At 46.3% G+C, this 12,344-nt stretch overlaps 1 protein-coding gene across 17 annotated transcripts in view; it reads right to left on the bottom strand.

Moving 5' to 3' along the window:
• Window positions 1–12,344, bottom strand: part of LOC126419898 (protein bric-a-brac 1-like) — a 459,260-nt gene that overhangs the window by 40,788 nt on the left and 406,128 nt on the right. Inside the window, exon 1 of one of the 17 annotated variants that reach the window (XM_050087178.1) lies at window positions 3,205–3,401. The exons of 15 other annotated variants lie outside the window; for them this stretch is intronic. In XM_050087178.1, the coding sequence (XP_049943135.1) occupies window positions 3,205–3,385 (181 nt within the window). In that variant the 5' untranslated portion in view covers window positions 3,386–3,401. Of the gene's footprint in view, window positions 1–2,540; window positions 2,714–3,204; window positions 3,402–12,344 lie in introns of those variants that run through there. One more of the 17 variants, XM_050087177.1, reaches the window with a different exon arrangement.

Here is a 12,344-nt window from a genome sequence, read left to right as displayed (position 1 = left end):
TGTTGAGACTTTAGGTCTGAGGAATCCTAATAACCATTTACTTGCAGGCTTTGGTGCAATGATAAAACAGCTTTGCACCCACGGCGGTCAGAGCTCACTCTATAATATAATAATCGAACTATATTTTAGTACCTGCTACAATGTTATATCAATATTGACAAGTCTTTGTTTTTTCGCCCCCACTGGAAGTTTGGTATTTTCATCTAACTTCTCGAACTCTGCAAATTTTTTGGCATGTAATGATTTAAGATAACTCTTAAATGCAGTGGTCGTGCGCCCTTTTCGCGGATATACTGTCACAGATTTTGCATTTGGCACTCAAATAAATAATCTCAACGAAATGGTTCCAAATAAGACTTGTTATTTGGTTTCATTATTGCAGTCTTACGTTGCACCACAAAACTTGTCTAAAAAACACTGTACAATATAGTATTATACAGCAACACAAAGTACACTGACCGGTGAGAAGACAAACTTTCGCGGCGATTGACAAAGATCACTGCGTAATAATCCAATCGCTACGGGCACTTGTCGGCTTGCTACACACCCCACCAGCACACTTCCATCTGCGCAGTAACCCCGCGCTTCGACATGTAGAAAGTTCCAATAAACTTCAGATATAAAAATGCGGAAGTGCATGAGAAAAAATGTGCGGAAATAGCTGTGTCGCATTACTATAACGATGGCTTAAGAGGGTGGGGGAACGGCAGCGGCTGTACGTTTACTAACTGCGTGATGCTTCGTTTTCAAATGGCTTTTCATAGTTGAGGTACCTGATAGGTAATATTTATATTGGGTTTAAGGTAGGTTAGATATTACCTGTAAGTTTTTTGTAATTACGTTTCAGAAAAACATCCGCTCATTCCACACAACTGTAATTCGATGAATTAGTACAAACTTTATGATAACCGTAAAAGAATCAAAAAGAAGCCTAAGGCGTACCTGCTTTTTCCTTCTCCGCTAGTAGATACACATGACAAACTTACTGTTGTCACCGTTTATAATAAAATACTCCCAAACAGATCTTTTCTGTAGCGACGACAATTTTCATAAATTATCTAGCAATTACTAGATACTTTTCATTAGAAACACAAGAATTCGTATTAAATCAAGTAGTTCAGTCAACCACTGTATCTCATCCGTTCTGAAAGACGTCTATTCGTCCACTAAGCCACATGAAATTATACTCACAAACGACAATCTCTCTCTCTCTCTCTCTCTCTCTCTCTCTCTCTCTCTCTTTCTTTCGCGGGCGCGCTTCGGATGCACAGTTTTTATCTTAAAGGAATGAAACAGTCTCTTGCAGACGTGAAAATTACACCGTAAAGAAGCGTCGGAGAAGCCTTGGCATCCTGCATCCTAGTGCAATACAGTCAATCTAGAAATAAAACAACCTGAATCTTCTGCAAAGGGCTACGTATAAGAATCAGTTGTTGCACTAACGCACGTTGTTACCTCACACCACATTCAAGGCAATATAACCAAGTCTAGGAGTTCTATCCGCCTGAATTTTTGACTGAAAAAACTTTCAGACTGCATAGCAGACATACTGGGATCACTTTCCTGAGAATTTTCACACCGCTGACCCGAAGAAGAGGCAAGTGTTACTGTAAAAACCTATATTGTGTGTTGCAGCTCTGCTGGAAAGTAACTATCGTCGGTAGATCATTGTTTCGTGAGCAATTTTTTTGTCTAATTTATTGTAGAATCTTCTCTGAATATGACTGATGGCATAACTGACTTTGCTCTGTCTCCTGGTTCTTCTCTGAAGAAAACCCAGTCTGCTGCTTTTCCTTTCCATAATAGCACTACACAATGATCAATTTATGTCACACCAAATCAAATTTAACTGAACTGCAAACTGTAAAACACACAGGTAGGTCAGAGAGAGAGAGAGAGAGAGAGAGAGAGAGAGAGAGAGAGAGATCCCGCAGCAGCTGGTCACGCAATGACGCACGAAAACTATCAGCTAATAATAAGGAAGCAGAGTATGACACAAACTGCACGCGGAAAAAAGAACATGGTGACTCACAATATATTCGGTTTTCTGCACAAAGAATAGGAAACTGGAGGAATATAAAAACAAACGACTAGGTGCAAACTGAGCACTTCTGGTGAGAAAGGAGAGGGAGGGGTCAGCATGGTGTAATGAGTGAGACTGGCCGATACTAGTCACGTTCGAAAAGTCTAACAACGGCAAATTTTGATTATAATACACTGTAAATATCGTTTGAATAGCCGTACATAACCGTAAAAGTATATGCTTAATTTCAGTATAACTTCTTGTTATAATTAAAACTCACTGACGATGCATAAACAAACATATTCCGAGTCATGGCGGCAAACACCATGACAGGTGATAGCTTCAAAGCACAAACTTCCACTAAAAACGAGTTTCCCAGCTCAATTCAGTAGCTATGTGCTCTACTCACAAGAACGTAATCAGTTTTCACGGCCAGCCGTATCATACAAGTTCACAGCAGAGCTGCTGCCATCTTCGTGCATACAATTCCGGCACGTCAAACATGATGTGACCTTACCTTAAGGATCTTGTTACAGTCACCGATCTGGCAGGCCGACCTATTCGTTCTACCGTCATAGACGAAGAACTGCCGTACAGGGTTCCTCCTGAGACGGCCCATTGCACTTTCACACATTCCCGGATACAATGGCTACCGGAAGAAAACGCAGTGCGTTGACGAATCGTTGCGCAGATGCGTCGCGTCATACCACGCGCACAGAAGCAACGGCGCATGCGCGAGGTCTGCGCCGCACCGAAACAAAAATGAAACCGGTATCCGGCAGCGAGTGGTGGTGGGGACCGTAGGGTACTCGCATGCGGTATTGAGCCACGGGAGGCGGCAGAGGGATGGGACAGCGAGAGTGAGGAGCGCGTAGTGTACAGAAAGTGAACGCTGCTACTGGTCCTGCGGAGAGCACAGCCGTCGTTAATTATCCTGCGCTGCTTTTCACGTCTGCGTGTTTGGCGTCCTTGTTTATGGAGACTGTTTTCTGATCGGCCACCTGCCGACGTTTCGGCTAAGAGACGCTGACAGGGCGTGGCATACGAAGGTAATCGCGGCAACAGCGCAGCGGAAGCGGCGGCGGCGTTGTCGTCGTCGTCCGGGGGCGGGGCATGGCGCGACGCGCGTGCGGTCGATACCGGTAGCGCCTGCTACTGCCGCCGCCGGCGACGCTACTCACGTTTGATGCTCGCCTTGTCGATCCGTCCGTACTCGTCGCGTTGCGGCTTGAAGCCGAAGTGGCGGCCGATGTGCACGCGGAGGTTGGTGGTGCCGTGGTAGACCATGACGCGGCCGCAGTGGTCGCAGCGCACGTGCGTATCCGACAGGCGCGTGCAGAAATTCCAAACGTCCGACACCATGGTACTCTACGAGCCCGTCCTTTCGCGTGGCGTGCCCAACCTCGACTCTGTCCGGCGGGTGGGTACCGCGGCAGCCGCCTCGGGCGGTTGTGGACGCGCGGAGGGGAGGGGGAAACGCCCGCCGGGGCAAATGGGGGAACAAGTCGAGTGCCGCAAGGGGGGCGACTCCACCGGCTACGGGGAGGCCTCGCCACAGGCATGCTCAACACTGCCTCCAGCCAGGAACATTATACAATTTAATACCACGAGCACACAGTCTTGTCGCAGTCTACAATTCACAGTACGATTCTGGCTGACACCGCCGACGATGCCACTACACAATTCACACACAACGGTATGTGTTCACATCGGACGCGCAACTATCTTCTTAAATCAGTGCTAAACGTGTAAATGAGGTAACGGGGTACCTTGACATGTCAGAATATATCTGTATTAAGTAACTAGCAATGACAGCATAGCAGCTCACACACACTCCACAGCATGACCAAAACACCTCTCACCGCCTGCATCCGAATTCCGCAATTAACAGTAGATCTGTAATTTTGTCTTGACACTCCAAACAACACGCCAGAAAGCCGTACTGTAATAGTGTATTACACTATCATATTTCTTTGACAAAGATTTTTGACATGGCGCTAAAAAGGAGAATTACACTTTCTTCAAATTTCAAGATGGCGGACAACAACTTGTTATGCGCTGCAGTCGCTAGTACCAAAATCCGCGCATTTAGGGTAAGACAAACGTAACTACATTTATGCCACTCTTGAGTTATTAGTACCGTAATGTAAACGCAATCAAGACCTACGTTACGATTAAACAAGTCTTATGTGGTTTCCGCTGTAGTTGTCAACGTATCTACATTTTACGATAAACAGTATCAGACAGAAGAACTGATCCGTTTTCAAACCACAGAACGCAGGGTGAATTTGTGGAAGGGAACAGCTCTTACGTTTCTCTGATCCTAGAACTGTTGCTTTTCCACTACTTCTCTTTAGACGCATTGTCGCCGTCGCTTTTTTTGACAGTAAGGAAATGTGACTTCCTGGCAAGCAAGATAAATACTTTTTCAGTTGTGATTGGATTTACAAGCAAGTACAAGCGCTATCAGGTCCAGAGGAAGGAGGATGGTGAAAATGGAGTTTGGTTGCCATTTACAGCTGGGACCACGTTGAGACACTCAGAGATGGAGATGTGGAAATGAAGTAAAAAGTTTATGTAATTAATGTTTTTAGAACAATTTCATGGGACTTGTAGCGCCAGATGTAGTTGGTACACCATATTTTTTTTAGAAGATTTCATATCTTTCAGATTTTTTTCCCTTTTTACGTATTTATATAACTCGAAGCAAGTCATCTTGTAGCTAAACTGGCACCAAGTCTGATTCCACAGTCCTTGGCCGCAGTCTATTTCTTTCATCGATCCAACGGGCTGACATCAGCGGAAATACTCTTTCCACACACTGGCGATGTGTGCGGGAATAGAAGGCAAATATTGCATTTATTGAAGTAGTCTGCATTTGCGTTCGGGATTTTTGGTTTTCCTAAAGAACGTAAATTCACCTTTCTTCCACAAAGTGTTGAGACTTCCATTCTTCCGAGTCACTCTTAGTTTCTAAGGAGCTCTTCATATATTAAACAGTTATATAAAAGTGTCGTCAAATCACCACCCAATTGGGGCTTTATGTAGCGTCATCCAAGCAAATATTTGGCATTTACTGAAAGAAAATAGCCCATTTCTCTAAGTAATCAAATGCTTTAGATTAGGAAGCCACTGTCTCTTCCTCAGATATCGAAATCAAATTAAATATATTTTCGTTAGGTTTCTTATTCACTGATTTGTTCAAATTCATCTTGGTTTTTGCTTGCAAAAAAAAACTGGCAGCCTTCCTTTCATGCAGATATCTTTGTGTGCCGATTACTGTAGTTCGTATTTCAACTGGCTTTATTCTGTTCCACGCTTTTTGCATTTTTGTTTTTCAAAGCCAACTCTGACTGCAGAAACATGAAGTATATTTCACTTATCGGAATAATGAAAAATCTGAAATGATTTTAGCTGGCCCGATGGCGTCAAAAAACTGTTTTAATGGAATTCTCTCAACTGCAGATTAACGACAGTCAATTATTTTTGAGTGATATAGTAGAGTCTGATGATCGACAACATATAAGCAGTACTCTTTCAACTTCTCGGTCCCTATCGTGTATAGTGAAAAATTATTAGATATTTTCACGACGATTAGTTCTAGATTAGTTCTAGTTAAGACTCCAACATTGATGGATATAGTATTGTGGAGAATACGGGGAGGGCATTTGGTGAAAAACATTCCGCTAGCCGCGTCGGTGAAGCCGTCCGAAGTTGGTACTGATACTGTCAACACAAAAGGGGATTAATTTATGTCATGGAATTTGCAGTTGTGAAGTATCTAGACAAATCTTTGCAATTGTCTCCGATGTTTCGTTATTCTGCTGGATTCCGTCAGTTTCGGTAAAGTACTGAACAACTAAAGGAAGCATATTTTCTGCCTTGTGGTCCCATTCGTCGGTGCCTCGCAGTAAAATGAAACTTCTTTCAACTGTTTTATGCATTCTGACACGAAGTATGGTGCGGGAATATTTTTAACGATCGGTGTAGCTTTGTTCCTGGCTGTAGGCTACTTGTGGCAACTTGGCCGTCAGGATACATTGCGGCATACAGCTTTACAGTACAATCACCGAAAAGCGCACGTCACTATACATTTCACGCCCTATACAGAATCGTCCTCTCAGATCTGGTATTTTCGCGAATGATTGCTCTTGATCTGGAAGATGTTTGCATCGTCGATACAGGGTACGCAAACATTTAACACCATCTGTGAGACGACCGTGTCAAAATGGTTCGAATGGCTTTAAGCACTATGGGGCTTAACATCAGAGGTCATCAGTCCCCTAGACTTAGATCTACTTGAACCTAAGGACATCACATACAGCCATGTCCGAGGCAGGATTCGAACCTGCGACCGTAGCAGCAGCGCGGTTCCGGGCTGAAGCGCCTAGAACCACTCGGCCGGGACGGCAACCTTGTCAACGTGAACTTGTCGACATAAATAAAACTAAATGATGCTGCTTATGCTTTAGTTTGCGTTACTTCAGTACTGGGGCCAAGCTCGTAACAGTATTTTGTAAAATCGGGACAAAATTGGGTCTTGGTGGGATGTCGGGACAGGAAGGTCTATAACCGTGACGGTTTCGATATACCTGGACGTATGGCAACCCCACTTGGGAATATCAGTTCGTGCCCTGCAGCTTATAACCAGACTGCTCATGGGAGGCCTGACAATGAATAAAAATAGGCATAGGCACATTATGAGAAGAATGAAGAAAAGACGTTAATGCTGGGGAAGATCGATGGCACAAGGTGAAGAGGGCGGCGAAGGACGAGCTGGGTGGGGATCGATCGATCGATCGATCGAGAGAGAGAGAGAGAGAGAGAGAGAGAGAGAGAAGTGGGGGGGGGGGGGGCCTGCCGGAAGATTTTAGTTAATGACGAGGGTGGAAAACATAAAAAATTTTACTGAGAAGCATCAAAATTTCAGTTTGTTGTGGAAGTGATAACTCCGAGTGGGGTCAACTTGCCTGGAAATGTGCTAATGAGAAGCCAAGCCACACACTCTAATACTATACTGCACTGCACTGTCGTTTTATCCACCGACGTGTGCATACTAATTTGCTTATGTTTCGCCAGCGAGCAGCTCGGGGTCTCTATTTACCTTTGCTGACTCAAATACAGTGTTCCGGGTTAGATTCCCTGTCGAGTAAGGGATTTCCTCCGCTCGCGACTGCGTGCGTGTGGATGTTATTTCACCATCGACGATCAAGTCCCTGCAGTAGCGTCAGACAGACTTGCACTGGGTCGGTGAACTCCCCAGGAGGGGCACCACCGGCAATTTTGCCACAGGCGCATTTCGTTTTTATTCATGTTTCGAGAGTTGTCGCTTCGCGTTTCTTTTGTTATTTCTGAAGCAGCGTGGAGTGGTTGAAAGTCACGGTATCGGAAGTCAGAAGACGAGTTCACACAGAGACAACAGATCCCGAAATTCTTTTCTTGAAACCAACGTTGCGCGCTAGTTCATTTCAGTTTCAACATTTTGTGAATGCCACAGCGTAATTATCCAACTAGAAATAAAAACTGGGCAAATTAGTAGTGGTTTAATTCACGCTTCTCTGAAATCAGTACAGATGAGAAGAGAAACAACAAAGATGTTTGGATTCGTGATTGGATATAGAAGAGGACAGCTGTAGTGTTCAGCGAAGAAGTTAAAACAACATATTAGCGAAGACTCAGGAGGTACTCAGTCAGCGTAAGAATGACTCCAGAACAATTCACGGATCACCTTAACACACTTCAAAAACCCCGTAAGGAATGAAGATACTGAATGCGAGAATGATTATCGTCGGAACTGGAACGAGATCACTGAGTTTGTTTTTCATTCGTCCCTACAGTATCCACGTCGCTTTCCTAACTCCGCGCCCCCCCCCCCCCCCCTCGCCCTAAGATATTTGTGATACCAATAGTTTCGGAAGTTAAAATTTCTCAGACATCAAAGCTTTTCGCAACTGACTCCACACTGTATTCTTTAAGTAACTTCCGTATTTGTGCAGCTGTGCTATATATGCTGGCTGTAACGTCTGTATCTTCCGGGTGGCTTCATACTGACCTCAGAGCATATAAAGCATTTTCTAACTGCAGATAGAGTTCTCTATTAATCTTGCTTTCCTTACTGAATTATTTTGCTCAGTGAGACCGACACCATTAAGTCTTTCACTGCTACAGCACGAAAGATTGTCTCGCCTGCCGTATTGCCCTGTAATGATTATAAAACGATAGGTATTTCTTGTTCATTTTAATTCCTTTTATGTTTACTAGTATTGTTTTTGGTTCTGCCGTATATCTATGATGGAATTGCCAGTGAATCCAGCACTCCAAAATTAGGAAAATCCACTCGTTACCAACGGGATACAGAAAAAAATGTTTAACGTCTCGCAATCATCATCTACGCATAGCATAACTTGCCATAAGCTACCAACTTTCTAAATTTCCCCACTTTTATGTTGTGTTTGCTGAAATGCGCCACCTAACCTAAAATCACATGCCACTGACAATTTCGTGTCGTAAAACTTTGAGGCACCGGAAGTAAATGATCTGGCCAATGACTTTCGGCCCCTGCCCGCTGCGCATGCGCACTGCCTGGCAGCACGTTTCGCAACGTAGTCTATCTCAGCGTGAAGTATGTGTCTGCTCGAATCGCGCAGCTGTAGTAGCCTCACAATGCAAAGATTGCGGTGGCGTCGCGTACACAAGGTACAGAAGGGCAATGCATTAGCGCAGCTGCAGGGATGCCGCATGGTTCCATTATGGGTCCCACCTTATACTCAGTGTAAACAAGTGACATGCCCAGCAGATGGGGAGCCATCTTGCCTTCTTTGCCGATGGCACGGAGATGTATAAAAGTAGTAGCAACGTTCCAAACATAGCTATGAAGCTCCCGCAACACCTAGACGATGTTCATCACTAGGCTCGGCATGGAAAATAACAATAAACGCCGACAAAACGCAGGTCATCATTTTTACCTACAAAAGCATACCACAGAATGTCATCCATCACTCGATAAAAACAACGTACCTATCAAATACCTCGAAATCTGACTACAGACTAACCTTTCAAGAACATGCAGGGCATATCTGTAATAAGGGTCAAGGGCTTATCTGTCATCTGTATCCACTAACCAAAGGAAACGGATTATCATTTAAGACGAAATTCATGATGCTCAAAACATTGATACTTCCAGTAATAACTGGCGGCTTCGAAATCTGGTTGATGACCACCGACACGCATACGATGAAAGACGAAACACCCCAAAAAATATTCCTAATAATAGCTGTGGATGGCCCCCAATTCCTTCTAAACACTCAGATACACAATGTTCATAACATTCCTAAAACCCCACAAATTCTTCAACGTTCCCAAACCTCCCCATAAGACCTCATCCAATTCCTAGGAACAATCCCTCCTGACCCCCGATCCGAATTCCCGCGTATGCTCGATGCTCCTAAACCGCACCTTCACGATATAACTCGCAAATAACATTTCACCATCTGCCAACGAGCTCGTCCCCTCAACCAAAACCCACATATCCGATACAAGGAGAGAGACTGTATAGTCCCGGGCCTTGAGAAGACAGGGGCCCTGAGCCCATCCGACTAGGCAACGGCAATGGAGCTGTCAGTGGTACTCAGGCGATTGATGTGGAAAGGTTTCCGACGTTATTGTGGCCGCACGACGAGAATTACCAGACTTTGAACGCGGAATGGCAGTTCGAGCCAGACCCATGGAACTTTTCATTTCGGAAACCATTAGAGAATTCAATATTCCGTGAACCACAGTGTCCAGAGTGTGACGAGAATACCAAATTTCACCACGTACGATGCAGTGGCCGACGGCCTTCACTTAACGACCGAGAGCAGCCGTGTTTAGGTGGAGGTGGTGGTGGTGAACGTGGAGGAAAATCAAATATTTGAAACAGGAGGAAAAAAAGAGTTTCCTGCAAGAACTGAACGACAGCGGCCGCATTATGTGGAAGGATGCTTAAGAAAGGACCGTGACTTGGAATGGGACAAGAAGAAGTAAACAGCTGACTGATGATACCCAGATAAATGCATAATAAGCAGCTACGAAAAGAACGGCGGAGAGCTTGCACGACGAGAATACTGAACTAACTAAGTGCGCCTGTAATTTAAATGTGCATGTGAAGCAGCGTAATGGCACACAGTTTAATTGTATCACGATATGCTGAGGGAATTACATTAGGAAATGAGAAACTAAAAGGAGTAGATCAGTTCTGCTGTTTGGGGAGCAAAATAACTGATGTTCGAAGTAATAGGGATATAAAATGTGGACTGGCTACAGTGCGAAAAAAGAGGAATTTGTTAGCATCTAATACAAATTTCCGATAGGAGGAGAACAGAGGGGTTTGAAATATGATTATAAGAAGAATGTTGCAGATTAGACGCGTAATTCGCATAACTAATGAAGTAGTACTGAACAGAGCTGGGGTGAGAAGTTTTTGAAACTCGTCGACTAAAAAGAACGGATCGGTTCAATTGGGCACATGAAGCACTCGTCAGTTTTGCAGAGAGAGAGAGAGAGAGAGAGAGAGAGAGAGAGAGAGAGAGAGAGAGAGAGAGAGGGGGGGGGGAGGGGGGGGAGAGAGAGGGGGGGGGATAGATGGGGGAGAGGTCAGGCTTGATTACAGTAGTTCCAATGATGTTGAGGATGTACAGCTGCTTCAAACCAATTTCAGGACTGAGGACGATGCTGATGACAAAGCGATATGAGTGCTGCTAGGGTTGGTTTGTTTTGGGGGAAGAGCCCAAACTACGAGGTCATCGGTCTCATCGGATTAGGGAAGGAAGTCGGCCGTGCCCTTTCGAAGGATCCATCCAGGCATTTGCCTGGAGCAATTTAGGGAAATGACGGAAAACCTATCTCAGGATGGCCGTACGCGGGATTGAACCCGTCGGCCTCCCGAACGCGCGAGTCCAGTGTGCTAACCACTGCGCCGCCTCGCTCGGTAGTGCTGCTAGGCTGCAGCACAAATGTACTATAACAATCGTATGCGACTGTACCCGACAGAGCGTTATTTGCTTCCCGCCGGTGTATTAAAACATAGAATACGGTCGAACTCGGAAGCCGGTAGAGGGGTATGTATGAAGAAGGGGCCCCGAAGGCGCGGCCTGGCGGGCGGCTCACCGCGCTGCCGACGCACCGGTGTCGTCGGCTAGGGCCGCGCCCGCCTCCGCCTCCGCCCCGTCCTCGGCCAGCGCCCGCTTGCGCCGGCGCTTGGGCTGCCGCCTCCTGCGCGGACCGCCCCCCTCGTCGTCCGCCTCCGCCGGCGGCTGCTCCGGCTCGGGCTCCCGCTGCTGCGCCGGCGGCTGCGGCTGGGAGCAGGTGTGCGGCGAGACGCGGACGACGGCGGAGCCGCAGGTGGTCATGCGGCCGCGGCACCGGTCGCAGTAGTCGCGCACGCAGCGCCAGCCCACGACGGTGCCGCCGCGGCCCACGCGGTCGACGCGGTAGCGGTAGCCGTTGTGCACGGCGCACGGCCGGTTGCGCCGCGTCAGCACCAGCTGCACCGTCTCCATGTCGCACCCGCACGCGACTGCCTCGGCCGGTCGATGGCGGCCCGGCCTCCGCCCTCCATCCCCGTTCTCCCTCCGGCGCCGCGCCGAGCCGCCTTCCTCCTCCGCCTCTTCCTCGACCGCGCAGTCTCACACCGCCCGTCTCTTTCCCTTTTATCGAGCTCTTTTACAACTCGCCTTCTCGGCAGCTGCACGTCGTTGTCGGAGATATGTTACCGCGTAACTGACTGTCGAGTTGCCGCATCAATTCTAAAGCGCTCGCAGCCACAGTACACTGTGTTGCTCCATATACGTAACTCTGCAGACATCCATGGCCGTTGTCATTTACAGCGAAACATTCCGATTTCTTAAACCGTGTCATATTCCTCTTCTGCTGGTATCTTCACGACGATTCTGGTGTCCAACTATGGCTGAATATTGTCGAAAAGTGTTCGTGTTCGCGTCCGCTTATAAAATGGCTGTTTCTCCGCACTTTCTCGAGGAAGTGCAGTTACTGGGTAACAATCTTCAGCCTGCTATTGGTGGGTTGTCGTCATTGGATAAATGCTAATGGCAGATGCTGCGTAAAATGCGAAATGTTATCAGAATATCATTTTGTGCGGGTGCTACGAGATAGCCGTTTCATCATCAGCAGTAATAGTCAATTTCAAGTAGACTGCAGCTTATCTTTCCACGTAGTCTTAGAACACCCGACACTCCTTTTCCTTCGAAGTGTATATTTCTACATGTTTTAGATATTCGTTCTTCTGGAATCCTTTGAATGTGTTCATGCCATTTCTTTCTTCACT

Source organism: Schistocerca serialis, chromosome 9 (genome assembly GCF_023864345.2).
Source record: "Schistocerca serialis cubense isolate TAMUIC-IGC-003099 chromosome 9, iqSchSeri2.2, whole genome shotgun sequence".
Lineage (NCBI taxonomy): Eukaryota > Metazoa > Arthropoda > Insecta > Orthoptera > Acrididae > Schistocerca > Schistocerca serialis.
Note: the sequence above shows the minus strand (reverse complement) of the source record. Positions and strands in the feature narration are given on the sequence as shown.